The 24,470-nt window shown below is 43.0% G+C and overlaps 1 protein-coding gene across 10 annotated transcripts in view; it reads left to right on the top strand.

Annotated features, from left to right (window-relative positions):
* The first annotated feature begins 373 nt into the window (after window positions 1-373).
* arnt2 (aryl-hydrocarbon receptor nuclear translocator 2) overlaps window positions 374-24,470 on the top strand; it is a 95,261-nt gene continuing 71,164 nt past the window's right edge. The window contains exons 1-8 of one of the 10 annotated variants that reach the window (XM_045223998.1): window positions 374-681; window positions 4,881-4,995; window positions 5,348-5,389; window positions 8,047-8,094; window positions 9,693-9,740; window positions 12,209-12,410; window positions 12,737-12,769; window positions 13,339-13,552. In XM_045223998.1, coding sequence (XP_045079933.1) covers window positions 651-681; window positions 4,881-4,995; window positions 5,348-5,389; window positions 8,047-8,094; window positions 9,693-9,740; window positions 12,209-12,410; window positions 12,737-12,769; window positions 13,339-13,552 — 733 coding nt within the window. In that variant the 5' untranslated portion in view covers window positions 374-650. Of the gene's footprint in view, window positions 682-4,880; window positions 4,996-5,347; window positions 5,390-8,046; window positions 8,095-9,692; window positions 9,741-12,196; window positions 12,411-12,736; window positions 12,770-13,338; window positions 13,553-24,470 lie in introns of all 10 variants that reach the window. The other 9 variants (XM_045223997.1, XM_045224000.1, XM_045224002.1 and 6 more) reach the window with 9 other exon arrangements.

Here is a 24,470-nt window from a genome sequence, read left to right as displayed (position 1 = left end):
TCATGTCATCTATGCATCTCAAGTGGATTGATCTTCACATCAAACACATGTAGCTAGTTCTCATTTCCATCTCCTAGTTTGACAATGATAAAATGGTGAAAAAGCATAAGATCTTTTACAAATGCTGTTGAGGCACCATATATGTTTACAAAGCAAACATTTGGCCTATTTGTGATTCAGTTTTAGCCTACTTGGTTTGGCTGTTCTATTCTATATGAATGATAGGACCACGATTCAAGAAGTAAATACTGGCAAAGGATGTTAGGCTACTCCATCTCACTGATATTAGCTTACTTTTCATCTTTCAAAGCTTAATTTGACTCAAAGCAAAGATATAGCCTACACATAATTAATTCAAGTGAAGTCTCGCGGTGTTTAGACTCCTTTCAGACATCTTGCATTTTTCAGTCTGAAAGAACGAATTTATTAAATACCGTTGGCTTCATCGGGCCAAGCGAACCCAAAATAACAGGGCCGTTATTGCCGATATTCGTGGGTTATTTGTATTTCGACCTAATGCATGTTAGGCTATAGGTGGCTGAACCGAGAGCTCGTGTCCCAAACTCCTGAGTGGATTGTCTCTCCCCGGGCTCTCGAGCCGTATCGTGCGTCATTTTCATAGCTGCATTTTGTTTTTTCATCGAGGCAACATGGCAACTCCCGCCGCGGTCAATCCATCGGGTAAGTCGCGATTTTAACAGTGGGGTTTTAATGGTGTTAAAACTGCGCTTTATATCTTGGAAACGCAAAATGTATTTTTGACATTTACCGAAATGGAAAGCCGAGGCGCTTAGCTCAAGACGCCAACGTCAGGATCACAGAGCTCGAGCTCTCCACAGCATCCCCTTCCCCCACTTAGCTATGGCAGCCTCAAAACACTTTCTGTACACCTATAAACGCATTTTCTTCATTTTAGCGTGAACATACGACCATTATTTTCACACAAACAGGGGTAGAAGCTTTAAATGTCTTGCATTTATTATCTGCAAAATTAGATGCTGGTTGCGTGTTGGCTCCATCCAACAGGCAGCTAGCTAGCCGCTGCTAATTTACGTGCTCTGATTTCACTGAATAGTCAGTCCCCTTCACGATACAAAGGTTATTTTGCATATCCGAGCCCTTGGTTCATCGACGTTATCTCGGGCTATTTGAATCGAATCATTTCGATGTTTGTCACTGGTGACAGCGAGTTGTTGGTCCCTCTCCATCGTCGGTTGATTCGATAGTCATTAGATAGATTAAATCTGCAGCTTGCTAGGTGCTAACAACACTTTTGAAGGCTGGCTTTCTTTACTCAATGTTATTTGGGGAGAAGTTAAAAGTTTTTTTTGAATGGCCAAACTAACTAGTAGTGGCCTAGCTAGTCTATTTGCATGACCAGTAAAATAATTACCTTTATCTGCCTATTTGCCTGTTGAAAGATATAAGTTACATTTGTCTATGATTGAACTTTGAAGCTCAATTTGTCATGTAATGACAGTCACAAAGGAGTTACATTGTTGCTGTTATGTAGCCATTACGTTGTTACATTTTTACATTTACATTTTACATTGTTACTGAGCAAATAAATGTACACACAGCGAAACGTTTTTGTTAAATTTTTACTCTATTATGCGGAAGTACTAGGCTACAATGCTGAGGTGCAGTTATATCGCTGGCGCTCTTATTAATATAATCAATTCTGTGGCAGTGATACAAGTTTGGTAGTGATATAGAAGCAAAACATTTAGAGGAAGGCAAATAATGGTTTATATACGCTTTGCTGAATTGCTGCTTGTCATCAAATATTTGTAGGCTATGGAATGTGGCCTTAGCCTTGTGTGTTGAAAAAATAATACTCAAAAAATAGGCCTAAATCTTACGTTTCCTAATGTGCATACACTCCAGTTCTATTTGCTCTGTTTAGCCTAGGCCTAATGTATTTCGTGTACACTAATGGATTATTGAAACCAACTGTTCTACTGCCAAAAACATTTAATAAGAAATTGATTTCAGATTTACTGATTTAACTGTCATTTCCCATATTAACCACAACAGCAGGTCTCTCTCTCTCTCTCTCTCTCTCTCTCTCTCTCTCTCTCTCTCTCTCTCCTCTGGAAATGTAAATTAAGTATAATAAATAAAGAACTAGGATGTTAACAGCACCGTGGCTGCATATAGAGTTGCCATGTGAAGAGAAGCATGGAACAGAATGAACTGATTATTATTACCTTTAACTACTTCCCACAAATCTAAAAACATTGCCTTTTTTTTTTTTAGCAAAGACCTTTTTTTGCTCATTAAAGCATACATTTAATTTACATTTTATATTTAGCAACCTCTTATCCAGAGCGACTTACAGTTATGTACATATTTTTTTTATACTGGCCCCCGTGGATATCGTGCAAACGCCTGCTCTATCAACTGAGCTACATCCCGGCGGCCATTCCTCCCCTACCCTGGACACGCTGGCCATCGCCATGCTCCCGCCCCAGAGCCTGATTCTAACCAGGATCTCTAGTCACTTACGCACACGCGCCACTCAGAATTACAGAATGCATTACTCTCCTCCTATCCCAGTAACAAACCTATTTGTCAGGTTATTCGATAGGCTGTAATCCATGTTTGTTGTGTTATGTTGTGAGAACCAGTGATATTATGACCTCTTTGGGTGGATTGAGGAAGTATGCTGAAAGATTAGGCTACACAGGGAATGCTGGTACTAGGCATGGTGGTGCTCCTCCTAAGTAATGATAGGGGAAACCCTGGCAGTCCTCTCCAGCCCTAGCCTCCTGTAGCCAGACGCTGTGTTACTTGCTGTCCTCTCAGCCCTAGCCTCCTGTAGCCAGACGCTGTGTTCCTGGCAGTCCTCTCAGCCCTAGCCTCCTGTAGCCAGACGCTGTGTTGCTGGCAGTCCTCTCAGCCCTAGCCTCCTGTAGCCAGACACTGTGTTCCTGGCTGTCCTCTCCAGCCCTGTGTAGCCAGACACTGTGTTCTCACCTAGAACCACAGTACGCCATGCTACTCCAGCCCCTGTCTGGCTGCACACCTCCTGATCACTAGTTATTATGTGTGTATGAGTGTTGTGTTGTTTATATAGGTCTAGGCTAAGTGTTGTGTTGTTTATATAGGTCTAGGCTAAGTGTTGTGTGGTGTTTATATAGGTCTAGGCTAAGTGTTGTGTGGTGTTTATATAGGTCTAGGGTAAGTGTTGTGTGGTGTTTATATAGGTCTAGGCTAAGTGTTGTGTTGTTTATATAGGTCTAGGCTAAGTGTTGTGTGGTGTTTATATAGGTCTAGGCTAAGTGTTGTGTGGTGTTTATATAGGTCTAGGCTAAGTATTGTGTGGTGTTTATATAGGTCTAGGCTAAGTGTTGTGTGGTGTTTATATAGGTCTAGGCTAAGTGTTGTGTGGTGTTTATATAGGTCTAGGCTAAGTGTTGTGTGGTGTTTATATAGGTCTAGGCTAAGTGTTGTGTGGTGTTTATATAGGTCTAGGCTAAGTGTTGTGGTGTTTATATAGGTCTAGGCTAAGTATTGTGTGGTGTTTATATAGGTCTAGGCTAAGTGTTGTGGTGTTTATATAGGTCTAGGCTAAGTGTTGTGTGGTGTTTATATAGGTCTAGGCTAAGTGTTGTGGTGTTTATATAGGTCTAGGTTAAGTGTTGTGTGGTGTTTATATAGGTCTAGGCTAAGTATTGTGTGGTGTTTATATAGGTCTAGGCTAAGTGTTGTGGTGTTTATATAGGTCTAGGCTAAGTATTGTGTGGTGTTTATATAGGTCTAGGCTAAGTAGTGTGTTGTTTATATAGGTCTAGGCTAAGTGTTGTGTGGTGTTTATATAGGTCTAGGCTAAGTGTTGTGGTGTTTATATAGGTCTAGGCTAAGTATTGTGTGGTGTTTATATAGGTCTAGGCTAAGTGTTGTGGTGTTTATATAGGTCTAGGCTAAGTATTGTGTGGTGTTTATATAGGTCTAGGCTAAGTGTTGTGGTGTTTATATAGGTCTAGGCTAAGTGTTGTGTGGTGTTTATATAGGTCTAGGCTAAGTGTTGTGGTGTTTATATAGGTCTAGGCTAAGTGTTGTGTGGTGTTTATATAGGTCTAGGCTAAGTATTGTGTGGTGTTTATATAGGTCTAGGCTAAGTGTTGTGTGGTGTTTATATAGGTCTAGGCTAAGTGTTGTGTGGTGTTTATATAGGTCTAGGCTAAGTTGTTGTTTATATAGGTCTAGGCTACTTCATGAATTAATTAATTATTTGGTTCTTTACTGGGGTCTGCATTGCAACTGGGGGTTTTCCAAGACAGGGGAAGGAGAGGGTAGTGGAAGAGCGGGAGAGGAGGAAGAGGAGAGGAGAGGGGGAACGCTAGCTTGTATCAAATATTAACAGAACTGCTGGGAGCACTGGGGCAGAGGAGGGGGTTTGTTTAAACTGCATTGTTGGTTAAGGGCTTGTAAGTAAGCATTTCACTGTAAGGTCTACACCTGTTGTATTCGGCGCATGTGGCAAATAAGATTTGATTTGGCCTATCCATAACGTCTGGCTGAAGGAGTGAGTGAGTAGACCAGAGAGAAGGAAGGGAGGGAGGGAGGGTGAGTTAGTAGGCCTGGGAGAAGGAAAGGCACAGAGAGAGAAATTGTGATTTGGCACGCAATGTGCTTCAGCTCACCACCCAGCACGACACAGAGCTCCATATTCAGTATTTCTGTGTCCCAAAACAGACTGGGTTTAGGCTACATTGAAAACAACTGAAAAGCCACCATGGCATGCTCTTTTGGCGGTTCAGGTACCAAATTTGGCAATGTCCACGCTTTCAGAGTAATATTAATGCTGCTGTCATACAGTCACAATGTCTAATGCCATGTTCTCATGTGGTACCTTTCTCTGTCGTCTGTTCCAGAGATGGGCAGTGAGTTGCCGGGGCCAGTTACTATGCCGGGGGCGGTGGTGGGGGCAGGCCAAGTGAGGATGGGCGGAGCCATGCCTGGCCGCGGGGGCAAGAGGAGATCCGGAGGGTGAGTACTATTTTATATCTGCATTTTACCCACAAGGCTATTCCACTGGTGTTCCAGTAGTATTACACCTGTATACCAACAGTATTCCATGTTTCTCCCAAGACCAAATATCAATAGAATTGAATTAAATTGCTTAATTATTCCAATGAGCGGAACTTCAGGCACAGATAACAAAACACAGAGCAAGCACACAGGCCAATATTCCAATGTTGAATTTCAAACAAGTTTTATTAGCAGGACAGGGTAACACAATGTCAGAGATATACAATGTATGATAGTTTGACATAGTGACACCGAAAAAGTAAACATTAATCTCATATAGCTGCATGTATGATTAAAAAAACACTCTCAGGTCGAAGACAGAGGGAAAAGAAGATTACGGGAGTATTCCACGGTACGTTATCCACCGGGGCAAAATCAGGACGTATTTACCCCATGCCCTGGCATTTTGCCTATACAACAACATATCCATTATACATCTAGCCTACCCAAACATGAACAAATTAAAGCAAAAGCCATCCAGGCAATATGGCAACTCGACATGACACAGGGAACACAACAGGGACCTGTCCAGGGCATCTCTTATTTACTCCTTACATTAATGTTTGTGGATAAAAACTAAAAACTGGAGACGCAACATGTCATTTCCAGTAGGAGCCTGACTAAGACGGTCAACAACAGATACTAACACAGAGTAATGATCCTCAATGTTCACTGAGATAGGCTTATGCTCAGTGGAAGCATGCTGTATGCATACTGTATTACATCAGGCATAACCATGAATATTGTATTACCTCTACTATCAGACATAACCCTGCATACTGCATTACATCTACTATCAGACATAACCCTGCATACTGCATTACCTCCACTATCAGACATAACCATGCATACTGCATTACCTCTACTATCAGACATAACCATGCATACTGCATTACATCTACTATCAGACATAACCCTGCATACTGCATTACCTCCCCTATCAGACATAACCATGCATACTGCATTACCTCCCCTATCAGACATAACCCTGCATACTGCATTACCTCCCCTATCAGACATAACCATGCATACTGCATTACCTCCCCTATCAGACATAACCATGCATACTGCATTACCTCCCCTATCAGACATAACCATGCATACTGCATTACCTCCCCTATCAGACATAACCATGCATACATACTGCATTACCTCCCCTATCAGACATAACCATGCATACATACTGCATTACCTCCCCTATCAGACATAACCATGCATACATACTGCATTACCTCCCCTATCAGACATAACCATACATACTGCATTACCTCCCCTATCAGACATAACCATACATACTGCATTACCTCCCCTATCAGACATGTTAGTCTGTGTAGGCTCTTTCTGTGTCCTCACGTCCTCTCTTCTCACCTCCCTCTAACTGGAGGAGAAGATCCGAGGTCCCTCCCCTGAGACCTTCTCTCCTCCAATGCGTTTTGAGAAGGAGGCAAGGAGAGAGGACGCGGGGAATCGAGGAAAGACAGTTGAGAAAGAGCCGTTGAATGTGGCAAGCCACACCACTGAGGGACTGCATGTGACAGACGGGTAGAACGACAGGCAGGCAGACAGACAGAGACAGTGATACTTAGGAATACAGAGACAGACAGAAATACTCATCAGCACTTCTACTATTATCAGAAGAATGAGTGGGAGAAAGAAGATTATTATCACAGACTATGGCATTAAGGTGACGGCTGTAATTACTGAGCACTCCACTCATAATGCCACTCCTCAGTGACTCTGTGTGTTCCTTTATACCTCTGTTATAACAATAACTGGCCCTCTTTTTAACTCTACCTTGGTCCGTGATCAGGTGGGAACTCGACCGGAGGCTGAATTCAGTCAAACCTAAGAATCATTCACAATCTCAGTCATATATGCTCTATCTAATCAGTCATCAGATTACATGAAATGTACTGTTGTACATTGCTTTGACACACGTGTGCGCACACACACAAGCACTCACGCACACACACACACACACACACAGAACAAAGCGTGTCTGTTATCAACAGATCGCTGTATCAAGACATCACAGGTCAATGCAGTAGTCAGTTAGATACAGAGAGGCGTGAGGTGAGATTGAAAAACGCCACACTGGACGAGTCATCACTATTGGCATGGCAACCTTTGAGCTACAGAGGCGGCCTCAGCGGTTTGCACTTCCCACGCTAGTACCTTTTTAATAATAACAATACATTTTATTTCTATAGTGCTGTTCATTTAAAAGGCAAACAACACAAAGTGCTTTACATTACAAAGACATAACACCTCTTGAACAGTTTGTCATTCTGACATGTTTGTCCATTCAGTGTGTTGACTCACTTGACTAAAACAGTTGTGTTAAAGTTATGATTTCTTCTTATGTTGTATCGTTTCTTGACACACTTGCTTACTATTACATGTTGTGTTAACAGCAACTTTGTAATGTACTGAAATGCTACGTAAGAGAAGAATGGTGAAATGCTGCGTCAGAAAATACATATGAAATGTAGCCGTATCTTAAGGTTTTTAATACTCTTTCTGATACTCTTTAATCAAATGAGTTGAGTTGTAGTGTTTTCATCATAACATGTCAACCGCAGGGCCCATGGACCCTAGTCCAAAAGTAGTGCACTATAGGGGAGAAGTGCTAATTGGGACTTAGTCTTAGAGTCGAGGGAAATCGATTCATTTATTTATCTGTTTGGCAGTGACGATGCATTTCACAATTTATGTGGTGCTGTTGCACCAGGGCCTTGTTCAGTGGGGGCAGGGGAGGAAATAAGCGTTCTCATTGTAGTAGCTCCTCTGTTTGAAAATGTTTTCTCTTTTGTGTCCACTGAATTAGAAAGTTAGAAAGAGTTGGCTGTCAAGCTAATTTCCCTCAGCAGGAAAATACAACCATACAGCCATAAAACAGTGTAGCAGCACACACACACACACGTCATACATACACATACATACATACACACACACACACACACACACACCCTAGACTAGATGAGTAACTGTTGTGATCTCTGATTGCAGGATGGACTTTGATGACGAGGATGGGGAAGGACCTAGTAAATTTTCAAGGTAAGAACAGTGAAAGATGGCCCACTGATATTTCCATGTACTAAGAGTCAGTCTCATTGTCGTAACAAATAACTCTTTCTATGAGAAGCAGTCAAGTTCTAGACTTGAAGTTGGTGTTATGATGAGTGATTATTATACAGAATTCCATATATTGTACAATCTCTCCTTGTTGTCATCTTAGTGCTTATGGACATTCAATCACATTTACCAAACCCATTGTTTCATATTTTCAAGCGTTTTTATCATTTTTGATCAGTTTAACAACTTTTTTTGTTCCTCAAAAGCAGCTTCAGCTCTCGTTCCACCCACAGGCATTCTCTCACGTTTTGTTTTTCTCCAACGTGTGGTTTTTCCTCTATTCTGTGTTCTCTCAGATTTATCAAGAGTTCTCTGGCAGCAGTGGTCTCTCTTTTAGTGGAGTGGAGACAATGCCCTCTGCTGGGGAGAGGATAAACTACAACAGCATGTTTTATATCATGAGAAACGCACTACTTACTACCTCTACCACATTACTAAGTCTCTCATTTTAAAGCTGATGAGAAGAGCCTACCAAGCAACCAGAGCATATTTACAAAAAATACCACATTGATAAATTGTGGGCTTTTGTTGCAGACATCCAGCATGTCACAGCTTATTATAAATAGTGTTCTCACACACCTTCTGAAAGTCTCTTGTCACTTTATTCCTTACCAGGCCATGGAGAGTCCCATGTTGACATGTTACTTCATTCCTTACCAGGCCATGGAGAGTCCCATGTTGACATGTTACTTCATACCTTACCAGGCCATGGAGAGTCCCATGTTGACATGTTACTTCATACCTTACCAGGCCATGGAGAGTCCCATGTTGACATGTTACTCCATACCTTACCAGGCCATGGAGAGTCCCATGTTGACATGTTACTCCATACCTTACCAGGCCATGGGGAGTCCCATGTTGACATGTTACTCCATACCTTACCAGGCCATGGGAAGTCCCATGTTGACTTGTTACTCCATACCTTACCAGGCCATGGGGAGTCACATTTTTCAAGTTTCATTTTGACTGCACACAAAATATACATAGTACTTGATTGCCCTCTAGATGTGACCAAAACGGACTATGTTTCTAACAATACTTAGCAGCTCTCCCCTATCTAATCCACTCTAGTAAGGGCACTCCCTAGACCTTCTTAGAGTCCAGAGAGTACCGAGCCCATATGGCTCTGGTCAAAAGTAGTGCACTACAAAGGGAATAGTTAGCACTTTTACAACCACTTAATACAACGCATGGACATTTTCTGCCAGAACACCCATTACCTGTCCTGTGCATGTCGCTCTCATCAAAATATCAACCTCTTTTTAAAGACCATAAATAGCATGTGTATCATTCTAATTCTACATGTGTGTCATCCCATGTTCAGGCTACTGTGTTAGGGTGTGTTCAGGCTACTGTGTTCAGGCTACTGTGTTAGGGTGTGTTCAGGCTACCGTGTTCAGGCTACTGTGTTAGGGTGTGTCAGGCTACCCTCGTTATGCTTCTGTGTTCAGGTGTTTGCGTCTCAGTGAGTGGTGTCCCAGGTGTTACATGCTGTGTTTCTTCTCTGCTCCTCTCTCTAGGTATGATGATGATCAGATACCTGGTGATCATAAGGAGAGATATGCCAGGTAGGCCTGGCCTGCTAGAGCTCCACAGGATTTCACTGACTCACCCAACCTCCCAGGGCTTGACTAAAACACTTACCTAACGTTTACAGCGGCACCAGGTTACACCTGCTCTTTTCACCAGTGAATAAAACACTACATGCATTTTTAAAAACACTAACTGTTAGGAATGGATAAAAGGCCGTTGTTAAATATGATGTTTTTAGAGTTGTCTTTCATTCCTTAATGCATATGTCAGGTGTAACTGTCATTTCAAACAGGCAGCCAAGCACTGAGTGAATTTGGCCCACAGAGCTATGGAGACTTGGATAGAATACGGTCAAAAGGAAAGCCTAAATGCTCAGAGACTTCAGATGGCAATTACCCAGCAGGCTCAACCTGTCACATTTACAGCAATGTTGATTAATGTGCAAGTCAAATTCAAGTAAATCACACCAATTAAAAAATCTATCAAAGCTCCCTAATTTATATTAGTAACTCTGAGTACAAACATAATCTTCATAATTTACAATTTATTAATCTGACATTTTATTCATAATTCATATTCCTAAATTATTTATGGCATCAGACCTCTGCTATGGAAATGAAGGTTGTTTCCCAAATGGCACCCAATTCAGTTAGTGCTGACTCAAAAAAGGCTCGTATGGAAACCATCTATTTGGGACATAGAAATACAATGCCTTCAGGAAGTATTCACACCCCTTGACTTTTTCCACATTTTGTTGTGTGTCAGCCTGAATAAAAAATGGATTCAATTTAGATGTTTTTGTCACTGGCCTACACACAATACCTCATAATGTCGAAATTTGTACAAATTAATAAAAAATGAAAAGCTGAAATGTCTTGAGTCAATAAGTATTCAACCCCTTTCTTATGGCAAGCCTAAATAAGTTCAGGAGTAAACATTTGTCACATAAGTTGTATGGACTCACTCTGTCTGCAATAATAGTGTTTAAGATTATTTTGGAATGACTACCTCTGTACCCCACACATACAATTTTCTGTAATGTCGCTCAGTCAAGAAGTGAATTTCAAACAGAGATTCAACCACAAAGACCACAGAGGTTTTCCAATGCCTAGCAAAGAAGGGCACCTATTGGTAGATGGGTCAAAAATTAAGTAGACATTGAATATTCCTTTGGGCATGTTGAAGTTATTCATTACACTTTAGATGGTGTATCAATACACCCAGTCACTACAAAGATACAGGTATCCTTCCTAACTCAGTTGCCGGAGAGGAAGGAAACCGCTCAGGGATTTCACCATGAGGCTAATGGTGACTTTAAAACAGAGTTTAATGGCTGTGATAGGAGAAAACTGAGGATGGATCAACAACATTGTAGTTACTCCACAATACTAACCTAATTGACAGAATGAAAAGAACGAAGCTTGTACAGAATACAAATATTCAAAAACATGCATCCTGTTTTCAACAAGGCACTTAAATAATACTGCAAAAAATGTGGCAAAGCAATTCACTTTTTGTCCTGCATACAAAGTGTTAAGTTTGGGGCAAATCCAATACAACACATTACTGAGTACCACTCTCCATATTTTCAAGCATAGTGGTTGCTGCATCATGTTATGGGTATGCTTGTAATCTGAATGAATGGAGCTAAGCACAGGCAAAATCCTAGAGGAAAACCTGGTTCAGTCGGCTTTCCACCAGACACTGGGAGAAGATATATTAGAGTGTTATTTTTCATGAATTATTTTACAAATGTTTCTTCCACTTTGACATTACCAAGTATTTTGTTTAGATCTTTGGAAAAAATGACAATTCATTTTAATCCCACTTTGTAACAACAAAATGTGGAAAAAGTCAAGGGGTATGAATACTTTCTGAAGGCACTGTACGTTATTCACACATTACTTTCATGATCAAAGAAATGAACATAGAACTCGGGGACCCGTCTATCCGTAGCTCAGAGATTTGTGTTCTGGTCTGCTGTGTTCATTAATCCCTGTATGTTCTTTAGATCCTCAGAAGACAAAACTCAAACCCTGAAAAGCAACAGAATGACTTCTCTTCTCCTAACTTACCTTCAGTCTTCTCTAGTACAGAGCATTATGGTTCTTATGTATAGTATGTATACGTACTGTATCTCCAAGAATGGCTGACAATGAGTTCAGTTTAAGTAAAAGTGTGTATCCAGCCATAGGTAGGTGTTGAACAACCAAGTTTGAAGTCGGTTCACTAGAGTTTGCCTTATTGCACCAAAACTAACACACTAAGCTTTTAACACCCAAAGTTCCAATTCAAACCAATGGAGGCAAATTATTTTGTTGGCAGCCCATCCTGCCTAAGCACTGCTAGAGGAAACACTGGTATATGCTGATGGTAGTCACTGGATGGTCATGTTAGAAAGGACAGCCCTCTGATCTGCAGCTGTGTCCTAACCCCCCTGACCACCAGCGACTCCTCCCCCTTTGTGTCTAACTCCTCCTCTCTGTTCCAGAGAGAACCACAGCGAGATAGAGCGGCGTCGCCGTAACAAGATGACGCAGTACATCACGGAGCTGTCGGACATGGTGCCCACATGCAGCGCTCTGGCCCGCAAGCCAGACAAGCTGACTATCCTCCGCATGGCCGTGTCCCACATGAAGTCCATGAGAGGGACCGGGAACACGTCCACTGACGGGGCGTACAAGCCCTCGTTCCTGACCGAACAGGTATTATAGGTGGGGGTGACGAAGGCCGCGTTCCAGGCTGACTACATTGCAGACGACTACCAGATCTCACAGGGTGTTTAAGCTAACCGCATCGTATGATATAGCAATCTGATGCCCGACTGCGCTGTCTATGACATGGCACACGACCATTGGTTGATGCCATGCAATGACTGCAATGTAGTCGGCCTGGAACACGACCAGTGTGTGTGTGTGTGTGTTTTGTGGGTGGGTTGGTCATGGGGGCTGATGTGCGCGCACGTGTGTGTGTGCGTTTTGCGTGTGTGTGTGTGTGTGTGTGTGTGTGTGTGTGTGTGTGAGTAATTTAGCAGGGTCTACAAACCCTCCTCCTCACCAAACAGGTAATAATAAAACAACTTTATTTGTATAGCACATTTCATACATAGACCGCAACTCAAGGTGCTGTACATAATAAAATAGTAATAATAGTCATTAAAAAGTAAACAATAAAAAGACAGTAACATAGAAGGCAATAAAAGCAGCAGAAAATGAATACAAACACATAGGAATTAGAAATGAAAAAATAAAGGGGAATAATGCCCGACTAGTACAAAGCCAAACTGAAAAGGTGAGTCTATGAACTGGTTTTGTTCTGTTCTCTTTGACTCTACATTTGGGTTCTGTACGTTGGGGTCTGCTCATCTGTGCAGCTCTACGAGTGATATCAGCTGACACAATTTCCTGTCAGCATATTGATCTTATCAATTTGAAAAAATTAAATAAAGCTTTTGCAGGCTGTCTGTCATGTCCCCTGCCTCTGCCCTTGGTGTGTGTGTCTGTTTGTCCCAGATTTTCACCAATGGTATGTCAATCAATACTGTATATCCCTCATCTTTACTGTGACGTGTGTTTCTGCTCTGCCGTCACACACGTGTGTGTTCTGTTTCTCTTTTCTCTTCTCGTCTAATAGGAGTTGAAGCACCTGATCCTGGAGGCGGCCGACGGCTTCCTGTTTGTGGTCGCCGCGGAGACGGGCCGCGTGATCTACGTGTCTGACTCGGTGACGCCGGTGCTCAACCACCCGCAGTCGGAGTGGTTCGGCAGCACGCTGTATGAGCAGGTGCATCCTGACGACGTGGACAAGCTCCGGGAACAGCTCAGCACCTCGGAGAACTCCATGACAGGTAGGACCTGGAATACTGCTTTGATATTTCCTAGTGAAAGGTATGTTGGTTTGCAATACTGTTAGAACTCCATGACAGAGGTAGGAATGTTGGTCGGGAATACTGCTTAGGAATACTGCAGTTCCCTAAGCTAGAACTCCATGATAGGAAGGAATATTGGTCCGGTATACCATTCAGGAAAACCACTGTTCCTATAGCTAGAAGTACTTGCATGTGTCCTTGCCAACTGACTACTGCCCCTGTCTGACTGACTACTGCCCCTGTCTGAGGAAGTACTCCCAGAATCGCAGTGTGGCTTCCGCCCATCCAGAGGTACTACAGATATGATCTTCACAGCACGCAAACTACAAGAGAAATGGCGGGAACAAGGCCTTCATAGACCTAACAAAAGCCTTCGACACAGTTGCCACTAAGCCTTCGACACCGGACCAATAATCACCACACTAGATGTCTTTCACAGATCCACCTGTACCTTAATACCTGAGACCTGATCCGGGACCCGAGCGGGTCTGGATCCACAATTCTAAATAATGTCACGGGTCTGGGTCGGATTTGATATGATTGTCACGGGTCTCGGGTATGTGTAATTTTAACTGACTTGTCCGTAAGGACCCATACAGATCCGAACGCGACTGCTGCGAGAGAGCGAGAGATTTTATAATTTATACTGCTGCTTTTTCTTTTCACGAGAGTGGCGAGTAACTTGTTGTTGTTCATAAGAGCAGCAATAGGCTACAGTCATAGAGCCTCCATGTGGGGCAGAAGTTAGGAGATATCAAATCAATGGAAGATGAAATTAATAGGTGAAGGATGGACTACAATATATATTTTTAATATTCTGGATGGAGTTGTTGTTATTTGTAACTGTGTAGGACGAGAAAGCGCATGCAGCCTCAATTAGCCTAGTTAGCTTAACTAGCTTCTCCCGGTTTGATGCAGTCAAGACAGGTACTACGTAATCATATTGGAAGATAAATAACCTAGCTATGGCAGCTTTTACCCTACTATAGTGTGAGTCGGCTTGGTTGGTTGCAGTCTCTCGTCTCCCTCCCTGCTCCCCGTGTCACTCGCTCACACTCACAGTAGCCTACAAACTAGGCTTGGGCGGTATACCGTATACCAGGGTATTTGGAAATAGCCACGGGAGGGTTTTTCAGAACCGTCAATACCGTTGAAACTAGTTTTTCAATAAATGTTAATATTTCTAGCTACCTTTTAAGTAAATACCTTCAGTCAACTTGTGCAATACGTTAGGAGATCATGTTCTTAATTTCAACTGTCATATTATTTTACAGTAGTTCCCCAGAACAGTTGAGCGAGTCACGAGTTTGATTGTAAAAACAGCACAATGGCTGAAAGCAGGAGCAGGTGAGTCCAGCTGTGTATTGAAAGGGGTCGCATTTTATATTGAATGACATGTTTTTTGCTTCAATAGAGTGATCGGGGACATGCAACTATAGTTTTCCTTCACAGAAAATACATTAGTACAACACATTCGGTAGAAAAAAGCTTCATTAAAAATATTTTTTCTTTTTTTTTTTCTTCCCACACTGCTACAGTGGGGGAAAAAAGTATTTAGTCAGCCACCAATTGTGCAAGTTCTCCCACTTAAAAAGATGAGAGAGGCCTGTAATTTTCATCATAGGTACACGTCAACTATGACAGACAAAATTAGAAAATGTTTCTCCAGAAAATCACATTGTAGGATTTTTTATGAATTTATTTGCAAATTATGGTGGAAAATAAGTATTTGGTCAATAACAAAAGTTTCTCAATACTTTGTTATATACCCTTTGTTGGCAATGACACAGGTCAAATGTTTTCTGTAAGTCTTCACAAGGTTTTCACACACTCTTGCTGGTATTTTGGCCCATTCCTCCATGCAGATCTCCTCTAGAGCAGTGATGTTTTGGGGCTGTCGCTGGGCAACACAGACTTTCAACTCCCTCCAAAGATTTTCTATGGGGTTGAGATCTGGAGACTGGCTAGGCCACTCCAGGACCTTAAATGCTTCTTACGAAGCCACTCCTTCGTTGCCTGGGCGGTGTGTTTGGGATCATTGTCATGCTGAAAGACCCAGCCACGTTTCATCTTCAATGCCCTTGCTGATGGAAGGAGGTTTTCACTCAAAATCTCACGATACATGGCCCCATTCATTCTTTCCTTTACACGGATCAGTCATCCTGGTCCCTTTGCAGAAAAACAGCCCCAAAGCATGATGTTTCCACCCCCATGCTTCACAGTAGGTATGGTGTTCTTTGGATGCAACTCAGCATTCTTTGTCCTCCAAACACGACGAGTTGAGTTTTTAACCAAAAAGTTATATTTTGGTTTCATCTGACCATATGACATTCTCCCAATCCTCTTCTGGATCATCCAAATGCACTCTAGCAAACTTCAGACGGGCCTGGACATGTACTGGCTTAAGCAGGCGGACACGTCTGGCACTGCAGGATTTGAGTCCCTGGTGGCGTAGTGTGTTACTGATGGTAGGCTTTGTTACTTTGGTCCCAGCTCTCTGCAAGTCATTCACTAGGTCCCCCCGTGTGGTTCTGGGATTTTTGCTCACCGTTCTTGTGATCATTTTGACCCCACGGGGTGAGATATTGCGTGGAGCCCCAGATCGAGGGAGATAATCAGTGGTCTTGTATGTCTTCCATTTCCTAATAATTGCTCCCACAGTTGATTTCTTCAAACCAAGCTGCTTACCTATTGCAGATTCAGTCTTCCCAGCCTGGTGCAGGTCTACAATTTTGTTTCTGGTGTCCTTTGACAGCTCTTTGGTCTTGGCCATAGTTGAGTTTGGAGTGTGACTGTTTGAGGTTGTGGACAGGTGTCTTTTATACTGATAACAAGTTCAAACAGGTGCCATTAATACAGGTAACGAGTGGAGGACAGAGGAGGAGCCTCTTAAAGAAGAAGTTACAGGTCTGTGAGAGCCAGAAATCTTGCTTGTTTGTAGGTGACCAAATACTTATTTTCCACCATAATTTGCAAATAAATTCATTAAAAATCCTACAATGTGATTTTCTGGAAAAAAAAATCTCTCAATTTGCCTGTCATAGTTGACGGGTACCTATGATGAAAATTACAGGCCTCTCATCTTTTTAAGTGGGAGAACTTGCACAATTGGTGGCTGACTAAATACTTTTTTCCCCCACTGTATACGGAGCGCATGGACCACCTACAGTAGGTACCTGAAAGCACTGGAACAACACCTCCAAATATCCTTTCGAAGAATCCTGAGGATCGGTTGCGAGGACAGGCGCGCCAATACCAGCGTGCTGGTGGAGGCCAATATAAACAGTATCACCACTACTACACAGAGTGCCCTCCAAACAACCTCAATTTGTCGGGGCATGGACTCTACAAGGTGTCGAAAGCGTTCCACAGGGAAGCTGGCCCATGTTGACTCCAATGCTTCCCGCAGTTGTCAAGTTGGCTGGATGTCCTTTGGGTGGTGGACCATTTTTGATACACACAGGAAACTGTTGAACGTGAAAAACCAGCAGCCCTTTCAAAGGCACTTAAATGTTTTGTCTTGCCCATTCACCTTCCGAATGGCACACATACACAATCCATGTCTCAAGGCTTAAAAATCCTTCTTTAAAATGTCTCCTCCCCTTCATCTACACTGATTGAAGTGGATTTACTGGAATACTGCTCCACAATACCGTCACTGAATCCTGTCATATAGCCAACTCTCTGACAGATGGTGACAGTCCCATACTGTTCTATAGCCAACTCTCTGACAGTGACAGTCCCATCCTGTTCTATAACCAACTCTCTGACAGATGGTGACAGTCCCATCCTGTTCTATAACCAACTCTCTGACAGATGGTGACAGTCCCATCCTGTTCTATAGCCAACTCTCTGACAGATGGTGACAGTCCCATACTGTTCTATAACCAACTCTCTGACAGATGGTGACAGTCCCATCCTGTTCTATAACCAACTCTCTGACAGATGGTGACAGTCCCATCCTGTTCTATAACCAACTCTCTGACAGATGGTGACAGTCCCATCCTGTTCTATAGCCAACTCTGACAGATGGTGACAGTCCCATACTGTTCTATAGCCAACTCTCTGACAGATGGTGACAGTCCCATCCTGTTCTATAACCAACTCTCTGACAGATAGTGACAGTCCCATACTGTTCTATAGCCAACTCTGACAGATGGTGACAGTCCCATACTGTTCTATAACCAACTCTCTGACAGATGGTGACAGTCCCATCCTGTTCTATAACCAACTCTCTGACAGATGGTGACAGTCCCATCCTGTTCTATAACCAACTCTCTGACAGATGGTGACAGTCCCATCCTGTTCTATAGCCAACTCTCTGACAGTGACAGTCCCATCCTGTTCTATAACCAACTCTCTGACAGATGGTGACAGTCCCATCCTGTTCTATAACCAACTCTCTGACAGATGGTGACAGTCCCATCCTGTTCTATAACCAACTCTCTGACAGATGGTGACAGTCCCATCCTGTTCTATAACCAACTCTCTGACAGATGGTGACAGTCCCATCCTGTTCTATAACCAACTCTCTGACAGATGGTGACAGTCCCATCCTGTTCTATAGCCAACTCTGACAGATGGTGACAGTCCCATACTGTTCTATAGCCAACTCTGACAGATGGTGACAGTCCCATACTGTTCTATAACCAACTCTCTGACAGATGGTGACAGTCCCATCCTGTTCTATAACCAACTCTCTGACAGATGGTGACAGTCCCATCCTGTTCTATAGCCAACTCTGACAGATGGTGACAGTCCCATACTGTTCTATAGCCAACTCTCTGACAGATGGTGACAGTCCCATCCTGTTCTATAACCAACTCTCTGACAGATGGTGACAGTCCCATCCTGTTCTATAACCAACTCTCTGACAGATAGTGACAGTCCCATACTGTTCTATAACCAACTCTCTGACAGATGGTGACAGTCCCATCCTGTTCTATAACCAACTCTCTGACAGATAGTGACGGTCCCATCCTGTTCTATAGCCAACTCTCTGACAGATAGTGACAGTCCCATCCTGTTCTATAACCAACTCTCTGACAGATGGTGACAGTCCCATCCTGTTCTATAGCCAACTCTCTGACAGATAGTGACAGTCCCATCCTGTTCTATAACCAACTCTCTGACAGATAGTGACAGTCCCATCCTGTTCTATAACCAACTCTCTGACAGATGGTGACAGTCCCATCCTGTTCTATAACCAACTCTCTGACAGATGGTGACAGTCCCATCCTGTTCTATAGCCAACTCTGACAGATGGTGACGGTCCCATACTGTTCTATAACCAACTCTCTGACAGATGGTGACAGTCCCATCCTGTTCTATAGCCAACTCTCTGACAGATGGTGACAGTCCCATCCTGTTCTATAGCCAACTCTGACAGATGGTGACGGTCCCATGGTCTTCACTCTTATTCTTATTCCCAGAAGTCCATGACAGATTATATTGCATCCTATAGCGCACAAACCCGTACTTTAGCTATGGAATTCTACTCCAAAAACAAGCATGACTGTTTCCTCAATAGTTAAGACCAAGAGGTTTTCCAATCCATCCTCTCTGGTTAGGATGACTAACAAGAATGACTGTTGCCCTGCCTGGAAGAAAGGATGGCATCCCTAGTACACTGTATTGCATCTGAATAGGAGGGATATACAATAACTGTGTCCACTAGAGGGCACTGTAGCCATGTGAATACCACCATCACTCTGGTCCTGTTGACCTGAGAAAAGCTTGGTTGTCCTCACATAGACGCTACAGCCTCTCTTCTGAATCTAACGGATTACGCCGGCAGAAGCAGCATGACATCCACAACACACAACTATCACACACTCCTCTCTCCCTCTGGAGAATATTGAGGACGCACACACGTAGACACACACGCGTAGAGACTCTTTGAGACACACACACTTCACACACACATGCCCTTTGAAGTCAGTCAGAGCATTAGAGCCTTGGCCCAGTGTGAAACCCAGTGGAACTAAACCAACTATGTTTTGTTCTGTCTGTCCTCCTTTCTCCCCCTGTTTTGTAGTGGAAGTGTGTGTGTGTGTGTGTGTGAGAGCCTGCCTGCCTGTATGTGAATGATTAGAATCAAGTGTGTTTGCCAGCTAGCTGACAGAGAGAGACCAGACAGATCAGTTCAGGCTACTATTGTTTTATTTGGAGCAGTTGTTGATGTCTACAGCTTAGTGATGGAGCGGTTGTTGATGTCTACAGCTTAGTGATGGAGCAGTTGTTGCTGTCTGCAGCTTAGTGTTGGAGAAGTTGTTGCTGTCTGCAGCTTAGTGATGGAGTGGTTGTTGCTGTCTGCAGCTTAGTGATGGAGCAGTTGTTGCTGTCTGCAGCTTAGTGTTGGAGAAGTTGTTGCTGTCTGCAGCTTAGTGATGGAGTGGTTGTTGCTGTCTGCAGCTTAGTGATGGAGAAGTTGTTGCTGTCTGCAGCTTAGTGTTGGAGAAGTTGTTGCTGTCTGCAGCTTAGTGATGGAGAAGTTGTTGCTGTCTGCGGCTTAGTGTTGGAGAAGTTGTTGCTGTCTGCGGCTTAGTGATGGAGAAGTTGTTGCTGTCTGCGGCTTAGTGATGGAGAAGTTGTTGCTGTCTGCGGCTTAGTGATGGAGAAGTTGTTGCTGTCTGCTGCTTAGTGATGGAGAAGTTGTTGATGTCTACAGCTTAGTGATGGAGCAGTTGTTGCTTTCTGCAGCTTAGTGATGGTGTGTCTGCGGCTTAGTGATGGAGAAGTTGTTGCTGTCTGCGGCTTAGTGATGGAGAAGTTGTTGCTGTCTGCAGCTTAGTGATGGAGCAGTTGTTGCTTTCTGCAGCTTAGTGATGGTGTGTCTGCGGCTTAGTGATGGAGAAGTTGTTGCTGTCTGCTGCTTAGTGATGGAGAAGTTGTTGCTGTCTGCTGCTTAGTGATGGAGCAGTTGTTGCTGTCTGCAGCTTAGTGATGGAGAAGTTGTTGCTGTCTGCTGCTTAGTGATGGAGAAGTTGTTGCTGTCTGCGGCTTAGTGATGGAGAAGTTGTTGCTGTCTGCTGCTTAGTGATGGAGAAGTTGTTGATGTCTACAGCTTAGTGATGGAGCAGTTGTTGCTTTCTGCAGCTTAGTGATGGTGTGTCTGCGGCTTAGTGATGGAGAAGTTGTTGCTGTCTGCGGCTTAGTGATGGAGAAGTTGTTGCTGTCTGCAGCTTAGTGATGGAGCAGTTGTTGCTTTCTGCAGCTTAGTGATGGTGTGTCTGCGGCTTAGTGATGGAGAAGTTGTTGCTGTCTGCTGCTTAGTGATGGAGAAGTTGTTGCTGTCTGCTGCTTAGTGTTGGAGAAGTTGTTGCTGTCTGCGGCTTAGTGATGGAGAAGTTGTTGCTGTCTGCGGCTTAGTGATGGAGAAGTTGTTGCTGTCTGCGGCTTAGTGATGGAGAAGTTGTTGCTGTCTGCTGCTTAGTGATGGAGAAGTTGTTGTCTACAGCTTAGTGATGGAGCAGTTGTTGCTTTCTGCAGCTTAGTGATGGTGTGTCTGCGGCTTAGTGTTGGAGAAGTTGTTGCTGTATGCGGCTTAGTGATGGAGAAGTTGTTGCTGTCTGCAGCTTAGTGATGGAGCAGTTGTTGCTTTCTGCAGCTTAGTGATGGTGTGTCTGCGGCTTAGTGATGGAGAAGTTGTTGCTGTCTGCTGCTTAGTGATGGAGAAGTTGTTGCTGTCTGCAGCTTAGTGATGGAGCAGTTGTTGCTGTCTGCAGCTTAGTGATGGAGCAGTTGTTGCTGTCTGCAGCTTAGTGATGGAGCAGTTGTTGCTGTCTGCAGCTTAGTGATGGAGCAGTTGTTGCTGTCTGCAGCTTAGTGATGGAGAAGTTGTTGCTGTCTGTAGCTTAGTGATGGAGAAGTTGTTGCTGTCTGCAGCTTAGTGATGGGAGTCATAGTGATGGAGCAGTTGTTGCTGTCTGCAGCTTAGTGATGGGAGTCATAGTGATGGAGAAGTTGTTGCTGTCTGTCTGCAGCTTAGTGATGGGAGTCATAGTGATGGGAAGAGAAGGTTGTTGAGGAGGTCAATTCAGGTCAATAACTCCTTATTTATCTTATTTAACTCCTTACATACAGGTTAACATACTGTGTCACTCAGTCGGTAGAGCATGGTGCTTGCAACGCTCGGGTCGTGGGAACAACTAAAAATATATCTATCTATCATTGTATCCATGTGCCAATGGCATATGGAAGTATTTATAAAATAATTGCCTCCACGTTTCTATGGTCGGATTTTACTTTGAAGCAAGGTAAGACATGCCTCCATAATATGAAGTAAAACGTACAGGTTTCAAACAATTTAACTATACGTTTTCAAAATGGATGCTGCTTCCAGCTCATTGCATAGTGGTGCGTGATGCACTGAAGCCTGCCTACCGTTGCCTATATGCGTTTGAATGGCGAATGGGAAGCACACTTCAGTTGAGAAATAAAAATAGTTGCTCTTTTTAATCGTGGCCAACAAAAAACTGTTTTTAAGACGCCATTGCATTTAGAATTGTTACGCCATTATGGGGCTTATTAAAGCATGTTTCACTCCAGCAGCAACGAAGGAGCTGTCTGAGAAGCTGTAGCAGCAGCAGCTCTCGCGCTGTCTGACAGATTTTACGCTCATAGGCTCTGTATCTGTATGCTGTGTGCATAGGCTCTGTATCTGTATGCTGTGTGCATAGGCTCTGTATCTGTATGCTGTGGTCATAGGCTCTGTATCTGTATGCTGTGTGCATAGGCTCTGTATCTGTATGCTGTGTGCATAGGCTCTGTATCTGTATGCTGTGTGCATAGGCTCTGTATCTGTATGCTGTGTGCATAGGCTCTGTATCTGTATGCTGTGTGCATAGGCTCTGTATCTGTATGCTGTGTGCATAGGCTCTGTATCTGTATGCTGTGTGCATAGGCTCTGTATCTGTATGCTGTGGTCATAGGCTCTGTATCTGTATGCTGTGGTCATAGGCTCTGTATCTGTATGCTGTGGTCATAGGCTCTGTATCTGTATGCTGTGGTCATAGGCTCTGTATCTGTATGCTGTGGTCATAGGCTCTGTATCTGTATGCTGTGGTCATAGGCTCTGTATCTGTATGCTGTGTGCATAGGCTCTGTATCTGTATGCTGTGGTCATAGGCTCTGTATCTGTATGCTGTGGTCATAGGCTCTGTATCTGTATGCTGTGTGCATAGGCTCTGTATCTGTATGCTGTGTGCGTGTGATAAACATAACGACTAACGAAAATACACAAGCGCCAATTTAATTCCACTAAATTATTGAAATTATCTTCTAGGCCAAATGGGTTTGAGTGGAGCTGAAGGGTGGGTTTAAAAACAACAAGATAACGAATGTAAAATATACTGTGTCCGTAAAATGTATATAGGTTCAGAACTTTTGTGAAATAGCACAGTTAAAAATATATGGCAAAATAGAAATCAAACCGGAATGGTCTTCAGAGATAGATGGGAGGGGTTGATGGTAGCTGAAGGATGGGATTAAAAACAAACAAAAGATAACTATTGTAAAATACATTGTGTCCGTAAAATGTATATAGTATGTATAAGCTGGAAGTAGAAGCCTAAGTGTTGTTGTCCATTAGTTTACTCCAATTAGGGGAGGGGTGGTAGGGTTAGGTGAAAATAATAAAGGAAAATATATTTTTAAAAAAATAAAAAAACATGCATATTTGTGTGTGTGAAACCAACCAAGTCAAGACAGCCGGCTCTACTCTTCCTGAACCATGACTAAATATTCTGTGTAGAACAAATTTCTTAGCCATCCCTTCTCTGTAAATGATCATTGTACTGCCACTTTGCATGGGAAGCTACTGTATAGCAGTCGACAGCAACTACACTCTATGTTGTTGATGAGTCTTGGCCTAAACTCCCAGGGTCCATACTTACGACATTGCATGTCACTTGAGTTAAACCAGTGGTAACACGACCTGGGCATGCACAGTTTGATTTCCGGTAACAATAGTTGTTCCCCATATTAGGACGTGATCGGGTATATCTTCAACAAGCGTCTGTGCTCATCATTCCTTGACATTTAAAGCTGAAATATGTAACTTTTTGGGCGACCTGACCAAATTCACATATAAATCTGAGTTATAGATCTAATTTAAACTGTCTAAGAATCAGTAGATCCGTTCTATGTGCGCTATTTCTATGCTTCCTGTTCTTAAGTTTTGTTTTTGCGTCTTTTACTTTCGGTTTTGTACACCAGCTTCAAACAGCTGAAAATACAATATTTTTGGTTATGGGAAATATATTTCACAGAGGTTTAGATGGTAAAATTATTCTCTACACTATACTTGCTTGTTTTGTCACAAACTGAAATTAGGCAAACTAATAGAATTTTAGCAACCAGGAAATGCCGTAGCGATTTCTGCATAGTGCACCTTTACTGCATAAATGCTATCAGCTGCTGAATGTGTTACAAAGGTCTAAGCCATAGGGCTAACCCAGATGTCGTAAGTATGGTCCCCGGAACTATGTTGTTATTTTTGTCATTTGAGTACGGGTAGCTGTGGTTGGCAAGGGAGAAAGGAGGCTTGCCAACCACAGCTACCCGTACTCAAATGAGTACGGGTAGCTGTGGTTGGGGCATCATTCCATCATTGTTGTGTATCCCCTGGCAATTCAGTGATGGAACAATGACACAGAGAGTTCACACCTGGGTTGTGTTCAATCGCACACCGTAGTAAAACATTTTGCATCTATCATTGTATACAACGTGATGCGTTAGCATATGTTTATCAGAGGTTTTCAGACCTCAAGTAGTCATATTTGCAACAGATGGCGTGGGACCTGTACTCATCTCTGATAATGTTCGGTAAACTTTGGTTTTGGAGTGGGAGCGAGACACTGAGTCTCCTACAGTAATCCTACAGAGTGCTAACTTT

This window comes from Coregonus clupeaformis, chromosome 12 (genome assembly GCF_020615455.1).
Source record: "Coregonus clupeaformis isolate EN_2021a chromosome 12, ASM2061545v1, whole genome shotgun sequence".
Lineage (NCBI taxonomy): Eukaryota > Metazoa > Chordata > Actinopteri > Salmoniformes > Salmonidae > Coregonus > Coregonus clupeaformis.
The sequence above is the reverse complement of the archived record's forward strand: the minus strand, read 5'-3'. Positions and strand labels throughout refer to the sequence as shown.